The 18228-nt window shown below is 36.2% G+C and overlaps 2 protein-coding genes across 4 annotated transcripts; one reads left to right on the top strand and one right to left on the bottom strand.

Moving 5' to 3' along the window:
* The first annotated feature begins 253 nt into the window (after positions 1-253).
* Positions 254-7417, top strand: LOC143461273 (phosphatidylserine synthase 1-like). Of its 3 annotated transcripts, none has more exons than XM_076959128.1 (13): positions 258-538; positions 2460-2572; positions 3349-3437; positions 3716-3833; positions 4121-4267; positions 4357-4515; positions 4784-4935; positions 5175-5310; positions 5432-5544; positions 5647-5715; positions 5981-6080; positions 6243-6305; positions 6393-7417. In XM_076959128.1, the coding sequence occupies exons 1-13, from the start codon at positions 523-525 to the stop codon at positions 6456-6458; spliced, it is 1341 nt and encodes a 446-aa protein (XP_076815243.1). In that variant the 5' UTR covers positions 258-522; the 3' UTR covers positions 6459-7417. The 3 variants fall into 3 exon arrangements, with proteins under 3 accessions (XP_076815245.1, XP_076815243.1, XP_076815244.1); XM_076959129.1 differs by lacking the exon at positions 258-538 and adding an exon at positions 568-789; XM_076959130.1 differs by lacking the exons at positions 3349-3437; positions 3716-3833 and having other exon boundaries at positions 254-538.
* LOC143461272 (uncharacterized) lies at positions 6952-17979 on the bottom strand. Its single transcript, XM_076959127.1, has 7 exons — positions 14734-17979; positions 14381-14493; positions 13978-14153; positions 12797-12862; positions 12563-12691; positions 9574-10888; positions 6952-7622 (listed from the first exon to the last, which is right to left on the bottom strand). The coding sequence occupies exons 1-7, from the start codon at positions 14794-14796 to the stop codon at positions 7445-7447; spliced, it is 2040 nt and encodes a 679-aa protein (XP_076815242.1). The 5' UTR covers positions 14797-17979; the 3' UTR covers positions 6952-7444.
* Positions 17980-18228: the final 249 nt, after the last annotated feature.

Raw genomic sequence — 18228 nt, 5'->3', positions numbered from 1 at the left:
TGGCACTTATTTTGGTTTTAAAGTGACAGAAAGAGACCAATACCGCATTTAACATAGTTTGTTATCTACGTGGTTGTTTATAGCTGTCGGCATTTTAACTCAAATTTGTCGGCAGTTTCAAAGCTTTCGACTAGTTGGCACCATAACGCGGGTGGTTATTTAGCTTTCGGCATTTTAACTCACCGAATTTGTCGCCATATACCAAGCTTTTAACTTATCGGCACCTTATAGTATTTCTAGTCTAGTCTTTTTGTTAGAAGAAATATGAAAGAGCAAATAAGGTTTACTATAATTCGGCTTTAGTTAAGCATAGCGGTGACATATTTAGTCCCTGGGTTAAAAAAGCTTAGTTGTGTAACATTTTACGAGCCGATGTTTTCTATTGTGAGTTTTGTTGAAGTGTTCCGAGGAATCTTTTAACCTTGTTGGGAAACAAAACTCTGGCGCTGATTTTAAAACTAATCTATCATTTGTCATTGTGGAATACTCCTTTGTTTCTTATGTTAAGTTATATGTGCGCGGATGTGTCCAAAAAGAAGTGAGAAAATCTGTTTATTATGCTATTAGTTACTATCTTAACAGTCTGATAACGCAAGACAGTTGTGAGATGTGTCAGTAAAATGATAACAAAAATGTTACAATTCAATTTTTTAAACACGTGTAGACATTTTTGTAATGTAGCCAACACATTGCCTGTGTAGCGGTCTTTATAAAACCGTGGTTTTGATTCTGAACCTGGGGTCGGTGGAAAGGTTTCAGGAGGTTCGTGAATGCCATGATGAACTGTAGGTAATAAATACGGTAAAAAAAACTTTATTTATTCTTTGATTTTGTGACTTGTATCAAGCTAGGCTGCTAGGGGCTAAAAAAGGCATGTGGCTTTAATTCATTACTGAATCACTTAAATAACATGAGCGGTATTTATGACATCATAATAAATATTAACATTATGGTAGGCCTATTATTGCCTGACCAAATGCAATATGCATGCAAGACGCGGTGGAGGTCTTAATTGTGCTGCAAAATTAGCGCATAAACAGTAAAACGTATAAAAAGCTTATTATGATTTGGCGGAAGATTTACTGTATTAATACAACAATTCTGTATTACGATTAGCAAAAGTTATACATTTACCGAGATTTTGAAAACTTTTTTCTGGGGTTCAGTAGACTTTGAAAATTTGACTTGAAAAGGTTGAGAACCACTGCAAAAAACTAGGGTCTTGATTGCAGTCTGTTACATTAAAAAATCGTCATATGAGTATCGGTGACCACACAAGCAAATAAAGTGCAAATAAACTTATAAAAGGTTAGTGGAAAACTGTAAATATCGATGCATTACTCACAGCACGATGCAGTAGTTTTAAAAATATGTGCCATCCGAGGCATGCAATGTAGTAGCACATTTATGTTTACACTTTCTTATGTACGTTATATTACGGCGACAACGTTAGAAAGATAAGCACAGAGGTTAGGAAAATATAGGCGTGCAAAATGTTGTTTTTAGCTGCTTTGAGTTTAACTGAACTTAACTTTAGATAATAATAAAGATTTAGACTATTTTTTATAACATATTAAAACGTTTCGGTTAACAAGAAACTCTGAAAAAGTTTTAAATGCGCAGTATTTTTCCCGGGATAATACAGTATAGTGGTAAAAGGCTCTGTAATCTTCACACATAAAAATTTTTGGTTATATGGAATGAATAGAGATTGTCATTTCATATAGTTTTCATGCCATTTTTAATGAAGCCATTAGCGAGAGGCAAAATGAAAATGGGCACCAAAATAAACCGAAACTTTTTTACAAATATCGCCTATATGCCGGAAAATCTTTTTAATTTGTATTTTACAGCTATTACTTTCATCATTTTATAAAAAAGACCTTTGATTTGGAGCTTCTAGTAATTTGGCGTTTAATTTCTTATGTTTCAGCAGAGATTTTATAGCATAATTAGAAGTCTTATACGAACTTTCTTAAATTTTCAAGATATGAGCTTGTTTTAAACCAAAGCTCAATGAGCGAAGACCAAATTAGAAATCTTATTAAAAAAACAACGAAATTGTATTTTGCTGCTTAAGTGTCAAATACAGTATATCTACGCAATTTTGTATAATTGAAACAAGCACAAAAATCATTGTGCAAGTAACAAACGTAAATTGTTGCTTGACTTTGCTTTGGTCAAATGCCAAGGGTTAGGCTTTCTCAAACGAAGCTTCTTTAGATTTTCTTTTGGAAAGTAAGGGTATCAACAATAGCTTTTATCTAGTCCTGCTGTTGCACAAAGCATCGTGTGTTATGCAAAAAAGCCTTTTTGCCAAGTGCTAGTAAACAGGAGAGAGTCTTCCAGAGAGCGTATAGTGTACTAATAACAACTTGTTGTTTGTAGCTTTTCGATATCCGTGATTTTCAACCAACATTTGTTTGCTGTATATTAGCACATCCGTTTTGGTATTAAAGGTTTTTGTTCGAAGATTAGAAATTTCCAAAACAACCACATGCAAGTTTACAAGAATGCTGGAAACACCAAGCGCTATCTTAACGGCGGTGCAGATCATCACTTGAGCCTGAGAGTAAGTACACCAATGTATTGTTTTTTGTTCTATCGTCTCAGTTATGCTAAACTGGAGTAGTAAAGCATACGAGTTGTGTTAAAAGTATAGTATCTGACCTTTGGGCACAAAAGACAAACTATCAGCTATTTCACATACTATTTCATTGCTTACACAATAATCTCTTTTGGAGTTAACAAACTTCTGCCATCAGTGGTTCTTCTTTTTGCTAACAACTTAACATAATTGTTTCCTCTTTGGATTCCTATGAAGCTACATACATCATTGTAGCGTTTTTCACAACTTCTCCTGGTAATAACTCAGTATAACTTTCAACATATAGGGAAGAACCAAAGTTGCGCGGTGCCCAGCAGGTCGGGCTATAAAAAGCTCAACTATTGCTAGAAGGTATGAGCGTGGACGTGGGAGTTGGCATTGCTGCTGTGATGTGAACTTGCCACCTTCCACACGTTTGTGCACTTTCCGCGCTCCTACTGTCGCCGTTAAACTATGGATATAACATATTACATCTCCGTTCGTTGCTTCCTGTCATTTTGCGAAGAAAATAAGTTTCTGACGGAAACATACAACACGTCTGAATCTAAGGCAAGACACAAAGGAAACAACACCGACGGGGTGGAAATAGATACAAAATCAGATACCTCTTGAAAACACCTCGTAAATACAAAATTTAAATCAAAAACCTAACATCTTACACCATGGATTCTTAAAACGATTTTCGGAAACTACAACCTTTGTTTGAAACAATTATTTTATTTGTTGTATTTTTATCTCAGAATGATGACTCCTCACAAAATAGGCAAATCAACAGGTTAACTGTTATATTCATCATTCTTATGACAGTTGTATTCCTAGCAGTTGGCAGGTAGGCCTATTATTATATTTGTTTTCCAATGAATACTGTGTAGGCTACATACTTACATCTCGCCTAATATAGCCTATACGCTACCGGAACAATATTTTATAATACTGTATTACGCATATTTAAATGATATTTCTGCTTCACTTTAAAATTAGATATTTTTTTCTAGAAACTAGAGGTAGGTTGATAGATACTTCAAAGTTATAGAAGAAAAGTTTAAAATGAGTTAGTGGTGTTAAAACAACTTTTCAGAGAGCAATTGTGGCCTGTTATTATTGCAGAGACGAAAGTAATAAAGAAGCAAACCTAATCAATGGAGCGAAATGTGCGACCATTTTTTACTTCCTGCTAGGTCTTCTCATATTTCCTCAAGGACCCTTTGAAAGACCCCATCCAATTGTACGTAGTTTTGGTGAGATCGAAAATCAAACGAACTTAAATAGCCTACACTCTTGGGTGGAAGAAACGTAGTTCTGAACAATAGTCATACATGGCACGTTTTTAGCAGCGATGTACTGCTATCATTTAAGTATAATTGTTCTTAGCTAACCGGACATGGGGTAAAGCTTTTGTAGGCTATATATCGGGTCTTGAACATCAGATAAAAATAGCTTTTACTTTCTACAGGATCCAGTGCCGACGAAATTGAGAGTGCATCACTGTAATTTGCTATTTATATTTTGCAGGTATGGCAGATTGTTTTTGGCGCAAGTTTGCTGTACATGCTTTTCATAGCTTACCTAACGTTTCTGCGTATTGATCAAATAAGAACCATCATGTTTTGGATCGACCCCGATGTCAAATATACCAAAAGAGAAATCGATGTTATTGAGGTTATTATAACTAAATGAATATATCTGTTTTTTGCAAACAAAAACAACATTCAGACTTGTACTTATAGAAAGAGAAATTGTTTTTACAGGAGTACGCAGTTAACTGCTCAAACGTCACAAAAGAGCAATTGTATTCGGTGCTTAATATATATGCTGTTGGTCATTTCTTTGGTTGGATAGCGAAAGCTCTGCTTTTAAGAAGTTACGTTGTATGTTGGTCGATAAGCATCCTATGGGAATTAACTGAGGTAATAGCAATTGTGCTGCACTATACAGCATAGGCTACATGAGCAGTAACAAAAAGGACAGTATCTCAAAAAGCCGGTTTTAATTTTTCATTTTTAAGCCTCTTCAAAAATGTAGTGGACACAAATCCTATTTTTTATTTTCGTATTCTACTATTTTATTCCTATTCTTTCTTTATACTGTAGGATGGAACAAAAACAACACGTTTTTAGATTACGTCGTTTTTTGCATAAATCGGATTAGTGACCAGTGATGTTCTTACTGTTGCAGTTATTTTTCACGGACATTATTCCTAACTTCCGAGAATGTTGGTGGGATCAAATCTTGGTTGACATTCTCGGATTTAATGCGCTTGGCATTTGGGTGGGTATGAAACTATGCAAATATTTGGAACTCCGCAAATACAGATGGGAATCGGTCAAGTAAGTTGTTTATTCAGTCAAATCATTCATCCGGCTTGATCGCAACTTCGAATGTAGTTTTAACTACCTCTAAGTCTAAAGCAGTTTTGTTATTGACTCATAGCTTATTAAGCAAATAACTCCCTACAACATTTTTGTTTTTAGTTAGCCTGACTGTTTTGACACCAGTGGACACAAATCCCGACAACACGTTTCGGGTTTTGTTTTAACTGGTAAATGTTTTCTCGTGGTTTATTTAGAAACATTCAAATGGGAAAGCTGCAGAGGATAATGATAAAATTCACAACATTGAGAGGATCAAGCAAAAGCTGGTTGAGCATGAGCTCAAGCACAAGACGAACTTTCTATTTATTTATTCTTATTGTTTTTAGTATTGTGAGTGCAAAGAGTTATCTTAGTGCTCGGTTAATCATGCCCCAGTATGCCCATATCTTTTCCAAGTATTATGTTTGGTATATGCACGCTTTTTCTAACGTATCCTTGAATGATTTTCCAGCTTGTGGAATTGAACGTGTTTTTCCTGAAGCATTTTCTCCGTTTCCCAGTCTCACATCCATTTTGTTTGATAAGAATTATCATGCATCTTGTAGTGGGCGCTCCAGCAATAAGGTTATTCCTAGTATAGAGTAGAATCCAACTTACTAAAAATATTATTACACAACAATTTTTAAAACTAAATCCTTGGGTTTAATTTAAGTTGCTGACTTTTAGAGAGTTATACTTGCACATGACCGATATCACCTCTGCACAGCAACTACCTCCCCAAGTTCTTGTCTTTATGTGAGTGACTGACTGTGTGTTGTATGACATTAAATGTAGTAGTTTATAATTTTTACGTTTTTAGAGCTTTGCATATTATGAGAAAGCGAGAAAGAAAACAGGCGATCTAAGCGTTTATTTTTTACAAGAAATCTTCTTAAAGAAACTAAAACTGCCGAAAAAATAAGAAACCCTTATGCAGTAGTATATAGGACCATTTTAGTCTTAAGTTTCAAAACATGACCAAAATTTCTTATAAAAGGAATTGTTCCATTATTGTTTACAGAACAACATTATCACTGGAAACTATCGTATCGATTAAAATTGGAGCCGAGGAATTTACGCGTACACAAAGTCTAAAGATCATCTCGTGGCTGCTTGTAATGGTAGGCTATGCAACGCCTAACTACAAACGAGTATTAGTTTTCTTATCATGTGCTCTTTAAAAGCTAGATAATGTTACAAACGCTTAAATAATTGAGGTATGACATTTTGAAGCGCATTTAGTCACGTTTCTAAAATGATTCCATACAAATTCTTTTATGAAGGTAATTACAACACTGGCTTGCCTTTCTGGTTTGGTTTTTATTTGCAAACTACAGCGGGGCAAGGTAAAAGATTACAAAACTTCTGCTATGGACGTTATGTCCACATTCAATGAGGCAAAATAACTCGCACTTCTATTTGTGTTTGTTCAGAAAGGAAAATGTGTCTACGACAGCACCGACGACTCCTGCTGGGAAGAAGTTGGGAAGAGTGAATGAGATCAACAGACCTGTCGTACGCGCCTAGAATAACCTGTCATTATAATTTTGTTATTACGCAAGTTGCGCTTGTTATGAAGTAAGTCACCTGTAACAATCTGGTCAAACGTAACTGGCTTTACGCTTTATCAACTTTAAAACCCGCCAGACATGACGAGTCGTTGAAACCAGGTAGCCTACATGTAAAATGGTTTGGTGACACTTAATCACGCGACACTTAATCACGCGACACTTAATCACGCGACACATAATCACTAGGACATTTAATCACGCGACACATAATCACTAGGACATTTAATCACGCGACATTTAATCACACATTTACAGTATCGGCTACCGTACACACTAGGTAACAATGTCATGCACGGGAAATGTAAGCAACTGCACGAAGATAAACTAAAATCTCGCTTGACAGATAACGGTCAACTGTGTCAACACGACGACTGTCATCGTGTTGGTGATATTTCTGGCTAAATAACAAAGAGTTTCTAGCTGGTGGAAGTCAACTTTAAACCAATGTTTTCTGAATTTGACGGTTTAATTTAAATTATCATTAGAATTGTCGCGATACCCATCTATGCGTATATGTGGTGTACTTCGCTTTTGCAAAACTTTGTTTTAAGAAAGGTAATAGCTAAAAAGTTTTTTCTTCACGTCAGAACCGTTTTGATGGTACTTTGATCAAGAGCTTCGGTGACAATAGAATAATGTTACATATTACATAGGTTATACGTAGCAATGCAAAATGACATGTTATTTCCTGATTGGCTAATGTGTTTCTATAAAAACTAAGGTTTGGTTAAAATCTCCTCTTCTTGTCTCTACACATAATATCAGTTTTACCTTCTGGACTGTTCATTACTGAATTGGAGTTATAGTTTTGTTTAAATGTGAAAAGATGATGAAAATGTTTCTAATGTGATACAACTTATTTCGGACAATATAACAATTAGACTTTATGAAGCTGGTGTTGATTTAAAGAAACATTATAGAGAAAGCCGGCGAAACGGAGTCAAAGACAATTGTCGGGGAGTTCTAAAAGAAAGACTAATAGCCTTTGGCTTTAGGCCAACCTTAAAAGCAATCCACATCGCCATCCCCACAGAGAGATGCACACGAGCTTGAATTACTGAATTTTCCTCACGCTTTTCCGACATTCGTTCTCTACAAAATAAATTCAGGCTATTCAGTACTCCTTTTGATGTGGACGCCAATACCATTCCCGAAAAATTTCAAATGGACCTTATTCAAGTGTGAATACATGTATTTTGCTCTTTTTGTGATTGGTATGATTGAGATTGCAGCAATGTAGCGTAATATACTGAAGTGAGTGTGAATTATAGTATTAATGAAAGTTCCGGCCCGCCAAAGAGTTGTACACTCGACATTTGGCCCGTCACTAGCAAAAGGTTGCCGACCCCTGCTATAGACAAAGGCGCTGTCCAAGTGCTGTCGCATCCAAGTGATTATGTGTCGCGTGATTAAATGTCGCGTGATTAAGTATCCAAATCGCGTGATTAAATGTCCTAGTGATTGTGTGTCGCGTGATTAAATGTCCTAGTGATTATGTGTCGCGTGATTAAGTGTCCTAGTGATTATGTGTCGGTGATTAAGTGTCGCGTGATTAAATGTCGCGTGATTAAGTGTCGGTACACCATGTAAAATATACTTCTCCCACTGCGCATCCACCTTCGAGTTTCCGATTTTCATTATCGCGACATGACAATTTTCACAAGAAGCTCGGAACAATGATAGTTTATTTTTGTTCTACTCGACTTGATGCAATGCAGTTCGTAAGTTTTTTTAAAAATTGAACTGAAAAATATCTGATAAAGAACTGAAACAAGTTGGAAACTAGTTGATAGTGCAATTAAAATGTTTTACTTGCTTCGTCAACTTATTGGAAGTGGAACAGTCAATACATTTCAAGGAACGTTCGAAAATCTCATCTCGACACTTGCTTAGAGCGATGCCTCATTGCTATCAACGGGGGAGAGTGTTATGTAGTTAAGTCAGCTTCTTAACGTTTAAAAATACGCAAGGGATGCTCTACGAACGTTGCACCGACCACAACCACAATAGGTGTCGGTTAGTTAAAACAAAACAACGAGCTTTTTGAAACAAGTGAAGCGACCCTACAAAGTCTGACGCATGTCAACACGAACAGGGTTTGGCAAGAACAGAAAAGTTTTAATGAAAAAATCGTTATGTAACTTCGGCAGTATCACAGGCTGAAACAAAAACACTTTCGGTGACAACATTCAACAACATCACAAAAGTAGTAGTAAAGCTGTGTATACAGAACATGCTATTAAGTGTTATTTCATGTAACGTATACTACACGGTATGTATGAGTGACAAAACTGTAGATAGAATGCATGAAAATATTACTGTACAGCGAAAACTTTTTAAAATTGCACCTTAAATTTCGTTAGCACGTCCCCAAGCAATACACTGTAAAATCGTTACAAACACATCGAGGCTAGAAAAGATCAAAAGGGTTGGGGATAGTAAAGAAACGGATACGCCTGTGCGGAAGCTAGCACACACACAGCGAGTCTAAGTAGCAGCTGTAAGCGGAATTATTGACGTTTGACAAATTAAACACGGGAAGAAGTTGGCAGTTTTCGGAAACGATATACATACAAACAAAATCATAACTACTTGTCAAATAACTAGTTCTAGGCATAGAAACTCCGAAACGCGCCATAGAGAAATTCCAGCTTTGTTCAATAAGTAGTTAGACGCACCTGTCAAATCTGGTTAAAACTTGCCGCATCAAATCAGAATGAGCGTGCGCTTAACCGAGGAACTTTTCAAAGAGATTGGCCGAGTACAAGATTGAATGCATTAGGACACAAACAAAATTACAAACAACAGTGGAAATATGCAGAAAAATTTCAACGTGCTTAAACTTGGAACTCATTCAAAACACAAACGCTAACGGTTTCGTAACTTTGGTTCAAAGAGTGTAATAATTCAGAGTTTGCGGGTGATAACAATGTGATTGTATACTTTTTCCAAAAGTTTATAAATTTTAAAGAAAAAACCGATAGATCTTGGCCGTACATCAAACCCTGACTGGATTTGATGAAATTACAAAAACTAACATTACCTTGTTGATTTGCGGCTGGTTAATTTCCTTGTACTTTTGCGGGCACTCTGAGGTGTGTTCTTGTGTGTGACACGCTGTTGGTTGAGAGAAGGTTGGTAGGAAAAAATTTCACTGTATTCTTCAGTGGCCATGAATTCTTCATCGAAGTTGTCAAAACGACCACCATTTAAACGCTTTTTGGCAGTGGATTGCATGAAGGCTGGCGGTGGTGAGAAGCGATGAATGGATTGCGTAGGTTCATCGTTCTGCAGAAGAATGTCGGCAGACTTGAAAGTGTTGAAAATTGCGTCGTTAGCGGCATCTTCTTCACTGTAAAGGAAAACATTTGCCTCAGCCGAAGGTGAAAATTGCTCAAATAACGGGGTCTTTTCCGGCCTTGTCGACTTTCGAGCAGTTTTCTTGATAGGAAGACTCGAAGTACTTAAAGATTTTGAGTTACCAGAAGGAAAGCTGGCTGATCTGCTTATGACATCATGTTTCGAGTCGCCATTCTGAGAAGAGATCGTTTTTCTTCTTGAGCTAATCTTTGAAGAGGTGGTGTTAGAAGAATCATTTAAATTTTTGTGCGGAGGTATTTCTGTTGATCTAAGTTGTTTTAGCATGGCATTCGATCGCTTTGGCAGTGCTGGAATGCTGTTGTCAAAAGGAATGTTGCATTTGCGACCTGTAACGCTGGCCCTTACACTATTTTTTTTCGTCGAATTGAACGACATAGAGTCCCATGGCGACTCCTCATCTTGGGAATCTGCCAACAAATGTGATGAAGTCCCATCTGGGGATGTTGAGGAAACTTGTTCGACGCCAATTGGAGAGCTATCGGGTGACGATATTGGTGAAAAGTTGATCTCTTTAAGAGCATCTTCAGCTGATGGAAAATCAGCTGACCCATAGTTTGTGTTCAGTAGTTGATTATCATCATCAGTTTGGTTCTCTGTAATCTCAGCAGTATCATAATCGTCTGGTTCAGCAAATATGTCTGGGCTAATAGTATTTTTACGGTCACAGTGCTCAGATGATTCTTGTTTATCTTTGCCATGTTTCTTTATTTGAGCGATTTTCTCCTTTGAGATTTTGACGCGAAGCTTCTTTTCCCTTTCCTCACTTTTACGTTTAGAATTGATGAGTTTAGTAGGGCTAAAACTTGACTTGCTTTTCAGAGAATTGGTGTTTAAGTTCTTAGTTTTAACTGGAAGGGGCTTCTGTATAATTGTCTTAGTTGCTTCTATGCTTCTTTCTTGGACAGATTTTCTTGCCGTTCTTTTCCTAATCCTTCTTGCAGTGGTGGTATTTCTTTCACTATCCACCTTACACACTCCTGCAAAAAACATAAGACCATTACATTAAGCTGAAAATACATGGAGTTTAGAAATTTAAAGTTTATTTCAAGCGGAGGCCACTAATCAATCTCAGAAAATGTTGTATACTGTACCACATTGTTGCGATTATAAGAACTGGAACAGTAGGCTTATCCTGAAACATTAATTGCAAAAAGAAAAAGTAATCACTAATCAGAGACGTAACAACATCTGTCTTTATATCAAACTAATTTAAAATGAAATACGAACCATATATACAACGAAATAATACACAAGCTGCAATGTTTTAAAACTTTTTTCCAACTGCAATACAATCATAACCCAAGCTCAGTTTCGTATGTGCTCAATGTGTAGTAAAATACAACTGTACTATATATCTAACTAGGTATAGCACTGCAAAAAGTACAACAAAGGTGTTTGAGAAAACTTGTGTGATATGAAATATGTTAAGATCTTGAGCATGTCTGGAGTGATAAGCAGCATATAATTTATTTTTAACAATTCTGCACGTTGTAAATCTGAAAAAATTCAGGGAAAGCATGTCTCCAGACCTTAAGTACCAAGTTACTGGGCAGTAGGGCAAGTTGAAAAACTTTCCGGACAAATCACCTTTCTGGCTTAATTCTAGACAGTAATTGTAAATTTTAGGATACGCACAGGTGCCTCATGGTCATGGGTGAATCTTAAAATTTGATTATAACTTTTTCCTAACGAGCAAGCAGGCCAACTCAAAAATGAAGTTTTCCATAAATTGTCAAAGGATGTTTCACAGAAAAAACGTAGAATGGCACTAGCACAGAAAAAATTTTAAGAAAATTTGTTCTTTTCTGATTGGAATTTTTTCTTTCTTTCATTTCTCAGATGAAAAAAAGCTACGCATAATGCGTTTGGCGATATTTTATGCATAATCCAAACCACAGCAGAGTGCAATTGAAGTCATAAAAACATAACTACAAGAAAGCTGTTATATCAGAAACAACCAGAAAAACTGATATAAAACCCCATTAGCTATTTTCATCCTAAAAACCATAGTTCGAGCGGATACCTGACGTTTAAGCCCACTAACTCCTTCCTCCTTGTGGGAGCACATACAAGCATAAACATCAACTTAATGCATTGGATAGTTTCGACAGCAATTGCTTACGAGGTGCATTTTAACATTTCACCAGACCTATCGAACATTCAAGTGGTGAGAATTGTGTTCGGTTAAGAGAAGTGTAAAATATTGCAGCTTAAACGCTCCCTGCAGTTTTTTTTACAATTATCAGTAAAGTAAAGCAATACACCGAAGATCTGAACTTTATCTTTATCGTTTCACTAAGACACTTGACAGCGCTGATGAAAGCAAGTATTTTGATGAAAGTATATAAAATTTGAGATCGGTAATATTATGTCCTGTTTTTGCCCACTGTTTTTACGGATTGAAAAATTGGCTTTGTAGTCATTTTTTGAGTCGCAAATTCAATCTTTAAACATGACCCTATGTCCTTCAGGCTTCAGTTTTTATAATCGCAAATGGCATCTAAAATGCACCTCAAGTCATCCTGAATTATACTAAACCATTAAAAAGTAAAATGCAAACACTGCAAAAACTCAACCTGGTGTTGGTATTTGAAAGTATTGTTGACAGAACATGCTGAATGTTAGCAATGAAAATTGTTTGCAAAAAATACCTTCATCATTTTCAGCACATGCTTGTTTCAGTGGAATTTCATGCACCTTCATTAAATGGACAGCACATGTCTTTAGGTTCTGACGATGTTCACCGCACAACTTGCACTTGTATGGTTTTTCGAGCATATCTTAAGAAAAGCATAAGTTAAAAATGAAGTGATTGTAATACTATTGAGCCGAAAAAAGAAGAAACTAAAAATAAAACCCGATTTCTGGTAAGTCAGAAGTAATACCTGTAAGCTTGAAGTAAAGATTCATTTGCCCAGGAATTGGGTAAATTGTAGAAGATGAAGTTCCATCTAAAACAGCAAAAAGAAACATCCGATCAAATGTTAAAACCACACTAACAGCAACAGTTTTCACAAAAACACTCGTTTTAACCATTCAGAATCAATCGCTTTTGTACTGCCACCATGCAAATGACCACCAATAAGGACGAGCAAATTCATAAGATCTTGCATGTGGTGCATAACTCGGAATCACCTAACCACCTATCACGTATCATACTGCAGAAGTTTTTTTCAAGATTTATTCCAGTCAGAGAGAAACAAAATTGAGTTGTTCTATTGATCAGTTCATAAGGTTATTATTATATTACTGTAACACTGTTATTATAACATTGTTATAAAAAAATACTAGGATAAATCGGTTCCGAAATCTTCCTCGATGTGCTAACACCTCTGCATAAAACAACACTAATTTAATTGTCAGAAACACTCACTTTTTACAAAAGTCAAATTACCAAGTTTTAGTCAGGAAAACAACGAAATTAAGTTTTGATTATAGTCATACAATTTCATTCATGTTGCATTTAAAAAAGCACAACAAATAGCCGATTGTGATTGCAAGTAAAAAACAAAATTTGTCAGATCAATATAGTACGCAAGTTTCTTAGCTTTTCGAAAAAAAGCTCTTCACTTTCTTACAAAGTGTTTCTTTCGAAAAATGAGTGTAATTGAGCGAACCAAAAGATCTGGAAAAAAATGCAAACAACTTCCATTCTGTATTATGTCACACCAAAGGGCAAGAAAATTTACTCATTGTATCCAATAATGGATTTGTTATATTTGACTTCAAAGTGCACTAAAAATTGAACTCAATCCGGGGTTTGGCGTCCACCGAAATTTAATTTTAAAAGACCGTTTCAGTCATTCAAAACACCTTAAAAGCACTGCACGGTTATATTCATTACATGCATCAGTCTATTATAAACCTACATTGATATAATCCCACCAAAGTTTTAGGATCAGTTTGAAAGTTTGAGTTAGTTTACTGAGTTTAGACAATGACATTAAACAAAACTGAAAAAATAGTACTAATATTATGGAGCTGGAATTCCTATCACAGTATGGGTTGTGGATTATTCCAGATGTACTAAGACTAAATAATCCAAAATAATGTATGTAGTAATCACCTTGTTGTAAACTATTTCCTAAGTTAGTGTTAGAAGTTTGTGTGGCGATGGACATCATTGATGTTATTTCTTGACTTGGAGAATTAGTACTTGTCACAGTGGATGAAGAGCACTCTCCATTTTGCAATTCATTTTCATTAAGGTTGGAAGGTTCACATGGATTTTTCTGAAATATCCTAAAAAACCAGTTGCAGTATTAAAACCATTTCTCTGCCAAGAAAGTTCACAGATGTTGTCACATTGTTAAGTTTAAAAGATGCACACTTGGAATTTGGTTCATTGTATAAGGTCAATTACTTATGACCAGTGACTTGGAATTAAATAGATGAATGGATATGAACTGATGAATGGATGAAATACGGTAGATGAATGTTAAATAACTTAAAGAAAAGCAGAGAGTTACTCCTTATGTTCATCTTTCAAGTGAATAATTGCTTCCATCAAACGATTGGGTCCTACAAACTCTTTTGGACATAATTTGCACAGAAGTTCCTTTACTGTGGACGGTTCCTTTGCCTGAGAAAATTTTATAGAAACGCATGGTGATTTAATTAAGTTACTTTTAGACTAGTAAGTTTAGAATACTAACTCATAAAATAAATCTGGCTGACCAGCTACTGACATCAATTATACCCTGTTTTCTTACTAAGCTTCAAAATACCAAGCAATGAAATGTTATCACCTCATGAGTTACAACATTATTGTTGTGGATAATTATCAAAAGCAACTGTTTTAAATGTATCTGGGATAGCTCACCATATCCTGCATTGCTTGGATATAATCACTTTGGAGCGAATCTACCGATGAAGAACCTTCCATTATATAACAACTTACAGTGTGTCCAGCTTACAGAAAAGTTTGAAAGCTACAAAAACGATTCAGGCAGCTTTATACACAATAACTCAGATAATAAGCTGTCATGCATGTCATTAACCAAGCACCTATTTAGCACACTAACAATATTTCTACTCAAACCACTTGCAGAAGTCACCACAAAATAATCAGCTGAGATATTGCTTTCCTCAAAAAATTAGTATGATAGTTAGTATATGTTGTCACTTGTGCATGCAAGAGAAAGTCATAGTATGAGGTTAGATTATGTACTAGAATGAGCGTGCATTAAGTGATTTTTGTTAAAAAATGTAAATATGGTTCTCAATAATATTAGACAGGCTGACAGGGATTTACTAAACCCCTATATAACATTCTAAAAAAGGATCTAGTATACAAGTGCACAACCAAATGACTTCACAATTTCAGTAGCTGGGGTCTAGTATACAAAGGCATCCTGTGGTGGTGCATTTGTGGACTAGACCCTTTAAAAACTCATGGACTGCATGACTACTTTGCAAAAGTCGAAATTAGGTTTTTAATCAACGTGGTTGTAGTCAAAATAACGGCTAACAAAAGAAAACGTAATATCAATGAACAACACTTGAAGATACACCTAATGCACAACTAACTAAAGTAAACAACAGCAGAAAAACACAAGTGAATCAGAAAAGTAATACATAGTAGCAATATGGCAAGCAGTACAATATCTGACCGTTTCCGTTTACTATAGTGCAGCCATTGTGTATGATAACATCCCAAAGGCAGTTTTGCAATTGTCGAAAATAGTCAAGGTGCACGTCTGACTACAGCTGTAGTCCGAACAAGTGAAACAACGACTTTATGGACAGATGAAAATAAATAGATTTTCGTAATACAGTAATTGTATTTCGTTTTATTAACCTCTTAAAGCTTGTTGCCCTTAGGACAGGGGTGGGCAACATACGGCCCGCGGCCCGGATCCGGCCGCGACGGGATTTTGAGCGGCCCGCAGACAGTTTCCGGTCTTACATGATAATGTGGCCTGCGGCCACATTCTGCCGCAATCCCTGTATTGCGTCACTGAATAAGTCCAAGTTTGCCAACCTGAGAAAGATGGCATAAATCTACTTGTTCTGTTCGGGTCTACATACATTTATGAGCAAACATTTTCGACCATGAACATTAATAAGACAAAGCTGCGTTCCAATCTATTCAGGAATCCGGCCCGCCAAGTACTTCATTTTCTCATATCAGGCCCGCCGACCGAAGAAGTTGCCCGCCCCTGCCTTAGGACTTCAATGACCCCAGGTTAAGAAACCCTGGTCTAAGTCAACATAAACTACGCTATACCTACCCACACTACCATTCGTTATACATATTCTTTTCTAAAAACCAATGCAAATGCACACACATTTACATGAAATGAAAACTTTGTTGAAAATCAAAGCTGCTATTGTTGAGGTCACCAACAGCAGTCTGTCAATCTCTGAGCAGCAAGCAAAAGCAGGTTGCTATTGAAAAACAGCAGGCTGCAGCAAGTGTTCTTTTGGATACGGTTCCGTCTTCTCTGTGACAAACGGCAACCACATTGCAATGTACTTTCGCACAAACGAACGTTTCTCAAACTAGTAGTGATTTAAAGCACCAGGGTTGCCAGATTTTGCAGAGCAATATATACCAAATATCAAAAAATTATATACCAAATGTATACCAAACCAAACTGCAAAAATATATACCAAATTTATATCAAACAGATCTGAAAAAGCAAATGAAACGTTAATGTAAAAACACTTTTTACACACACACCAACTTTAGGAGTAAATTTTGAAAGCTATCTAACTTACAGAAAAACGTTACTTTGACTGTTTAATTCATAATATGACTAGTTTTATTAATTAGTGACTATTGTTAACGCAAAACACTGCAGATCAGTTTTAGCCCACATAAATTGGTTCTGGATTAGCATTAGTTTCATCATCTGCAGCAGTATGATACATGTTAGAATTAAATCTTTGCAACATTTCTTTGGTAACAACAAAGTCTTTGCAGCATTTGCCCTTAACCATCACAGTTGTTCGGACTCTGGTAACTGACTCAAGCATTATCAATTCCATTCTGTTTCGCTTGTCGGTTTTAATGGCATTGACATGGGAAAACATACGCTCAACTAAGGCATTGGACACTGGGGTACTCAAGCATGCCAAAGCATACGTAGCCAAACATTTATATGGATTGGCGCCTGTACCATCCTGAAAACTTTGTACTGCAGCCCAAAATTCAATAGCATTATCAGGGATTTTTGACTGAAAAATTTCGTATTCATTCCATGGCTGCAAAAGAATCTTTCTGTATTGTTCTTCAGCTTCTTCCACACTATCATGCAGCAAGTTTTGAAAGGGTAACTGAGAAAATGTTGCTCTGTTGACATGAGATAAAACTTTAGATGGTTTTAACAAACTAATACCTGCAAAAATTTCACGATTAGCTGGCAGCCTTCGTTCAATTTGACTGATAAGTTCTAGCAAAAACATTTGGCATCTTTCTTTCACATTCAATAACTGTGCAGAGGTTGCTGCACTGCTTATCAGTCTTAACTTATGATATTCGGACTTAATTTACCTGCCGAATTAATGATCTGACTCCGTGGTTGCGTGCGGTTAGAATTCTCTAACCTCTTACTAGCCGAAAGCTCTTACGATATTACAGATACAGTTTATCAGAAACGGTCCTTTATTGTAGGAACTGTACAGGTTCCGATTATTACACACAATCACAAACTTAGTATTCACCATTTAAAACAAGTCTAACGAATTACAATTAACACGACTAACGTCATACGTTCGTACGATTCTGTATCTCTCTGACTGCGCGCTTACTCGCGTATCAGTTCGAGTTTATAAAGCGGAGCGATGTGAGCGGAAGTATTCAACACAAAATACACGAACATTTCAAAATGCGCGAACGATAAAATCACGCGTTGGGCAATGGGGATTATTTTCAGTTAAAACTCAGATGTTATGAAATCACCTGGTAACGTACTAAACGGCGCTTTCACATGAAGTTATTTAGAGAAAGTTTCCAAATATTAAGCGACAATTGCAGTTTCATCAATAAACAATATTTCAATAAATAACTGGCAAATACTTTCCCACGAATGATATAAAGGTATTAAAAATGCCTCCCAGGCCACTACAACTGAATGGCAAAGTCACGAAAACTCTGGTGAGCGCGACTGCAGCGCTTTAAAAGCACATGAGCATAATTTTTTGCAAATGAGACCGCTGTTGTAGAAATCGAAGCGTTCCATCTTGGACAACCATGCTAAACCAAGATGGGAAAACACGTATTAAACCTTAATGCGTATATTTGCGTTAAAATTTGTATTAAAATTTGTGCTAAATTTCTGTTAAAATTTGTACTTTAATTAAGCAGCAAGTT

Source organism: Clavelina lepadiformis, chromosome 5, assembly GCF_947623445.1.
Source record: "Clavelina lepadiformis chromosome 5, kaClaLepa1.1, whole genome shotgun sequence".
NCBI classification, from domain to species: Eukaryota; Metazoa; Chordata; class Ascidiacea; order Aplousobranchia; family Clavelinidae; genus Clavelina; species Clavelina lepadiformis.
Note: the sequence above shows the minus strand (reverse complement) of the source record. Positions and strands in the feature narration are given on the sequence as shown.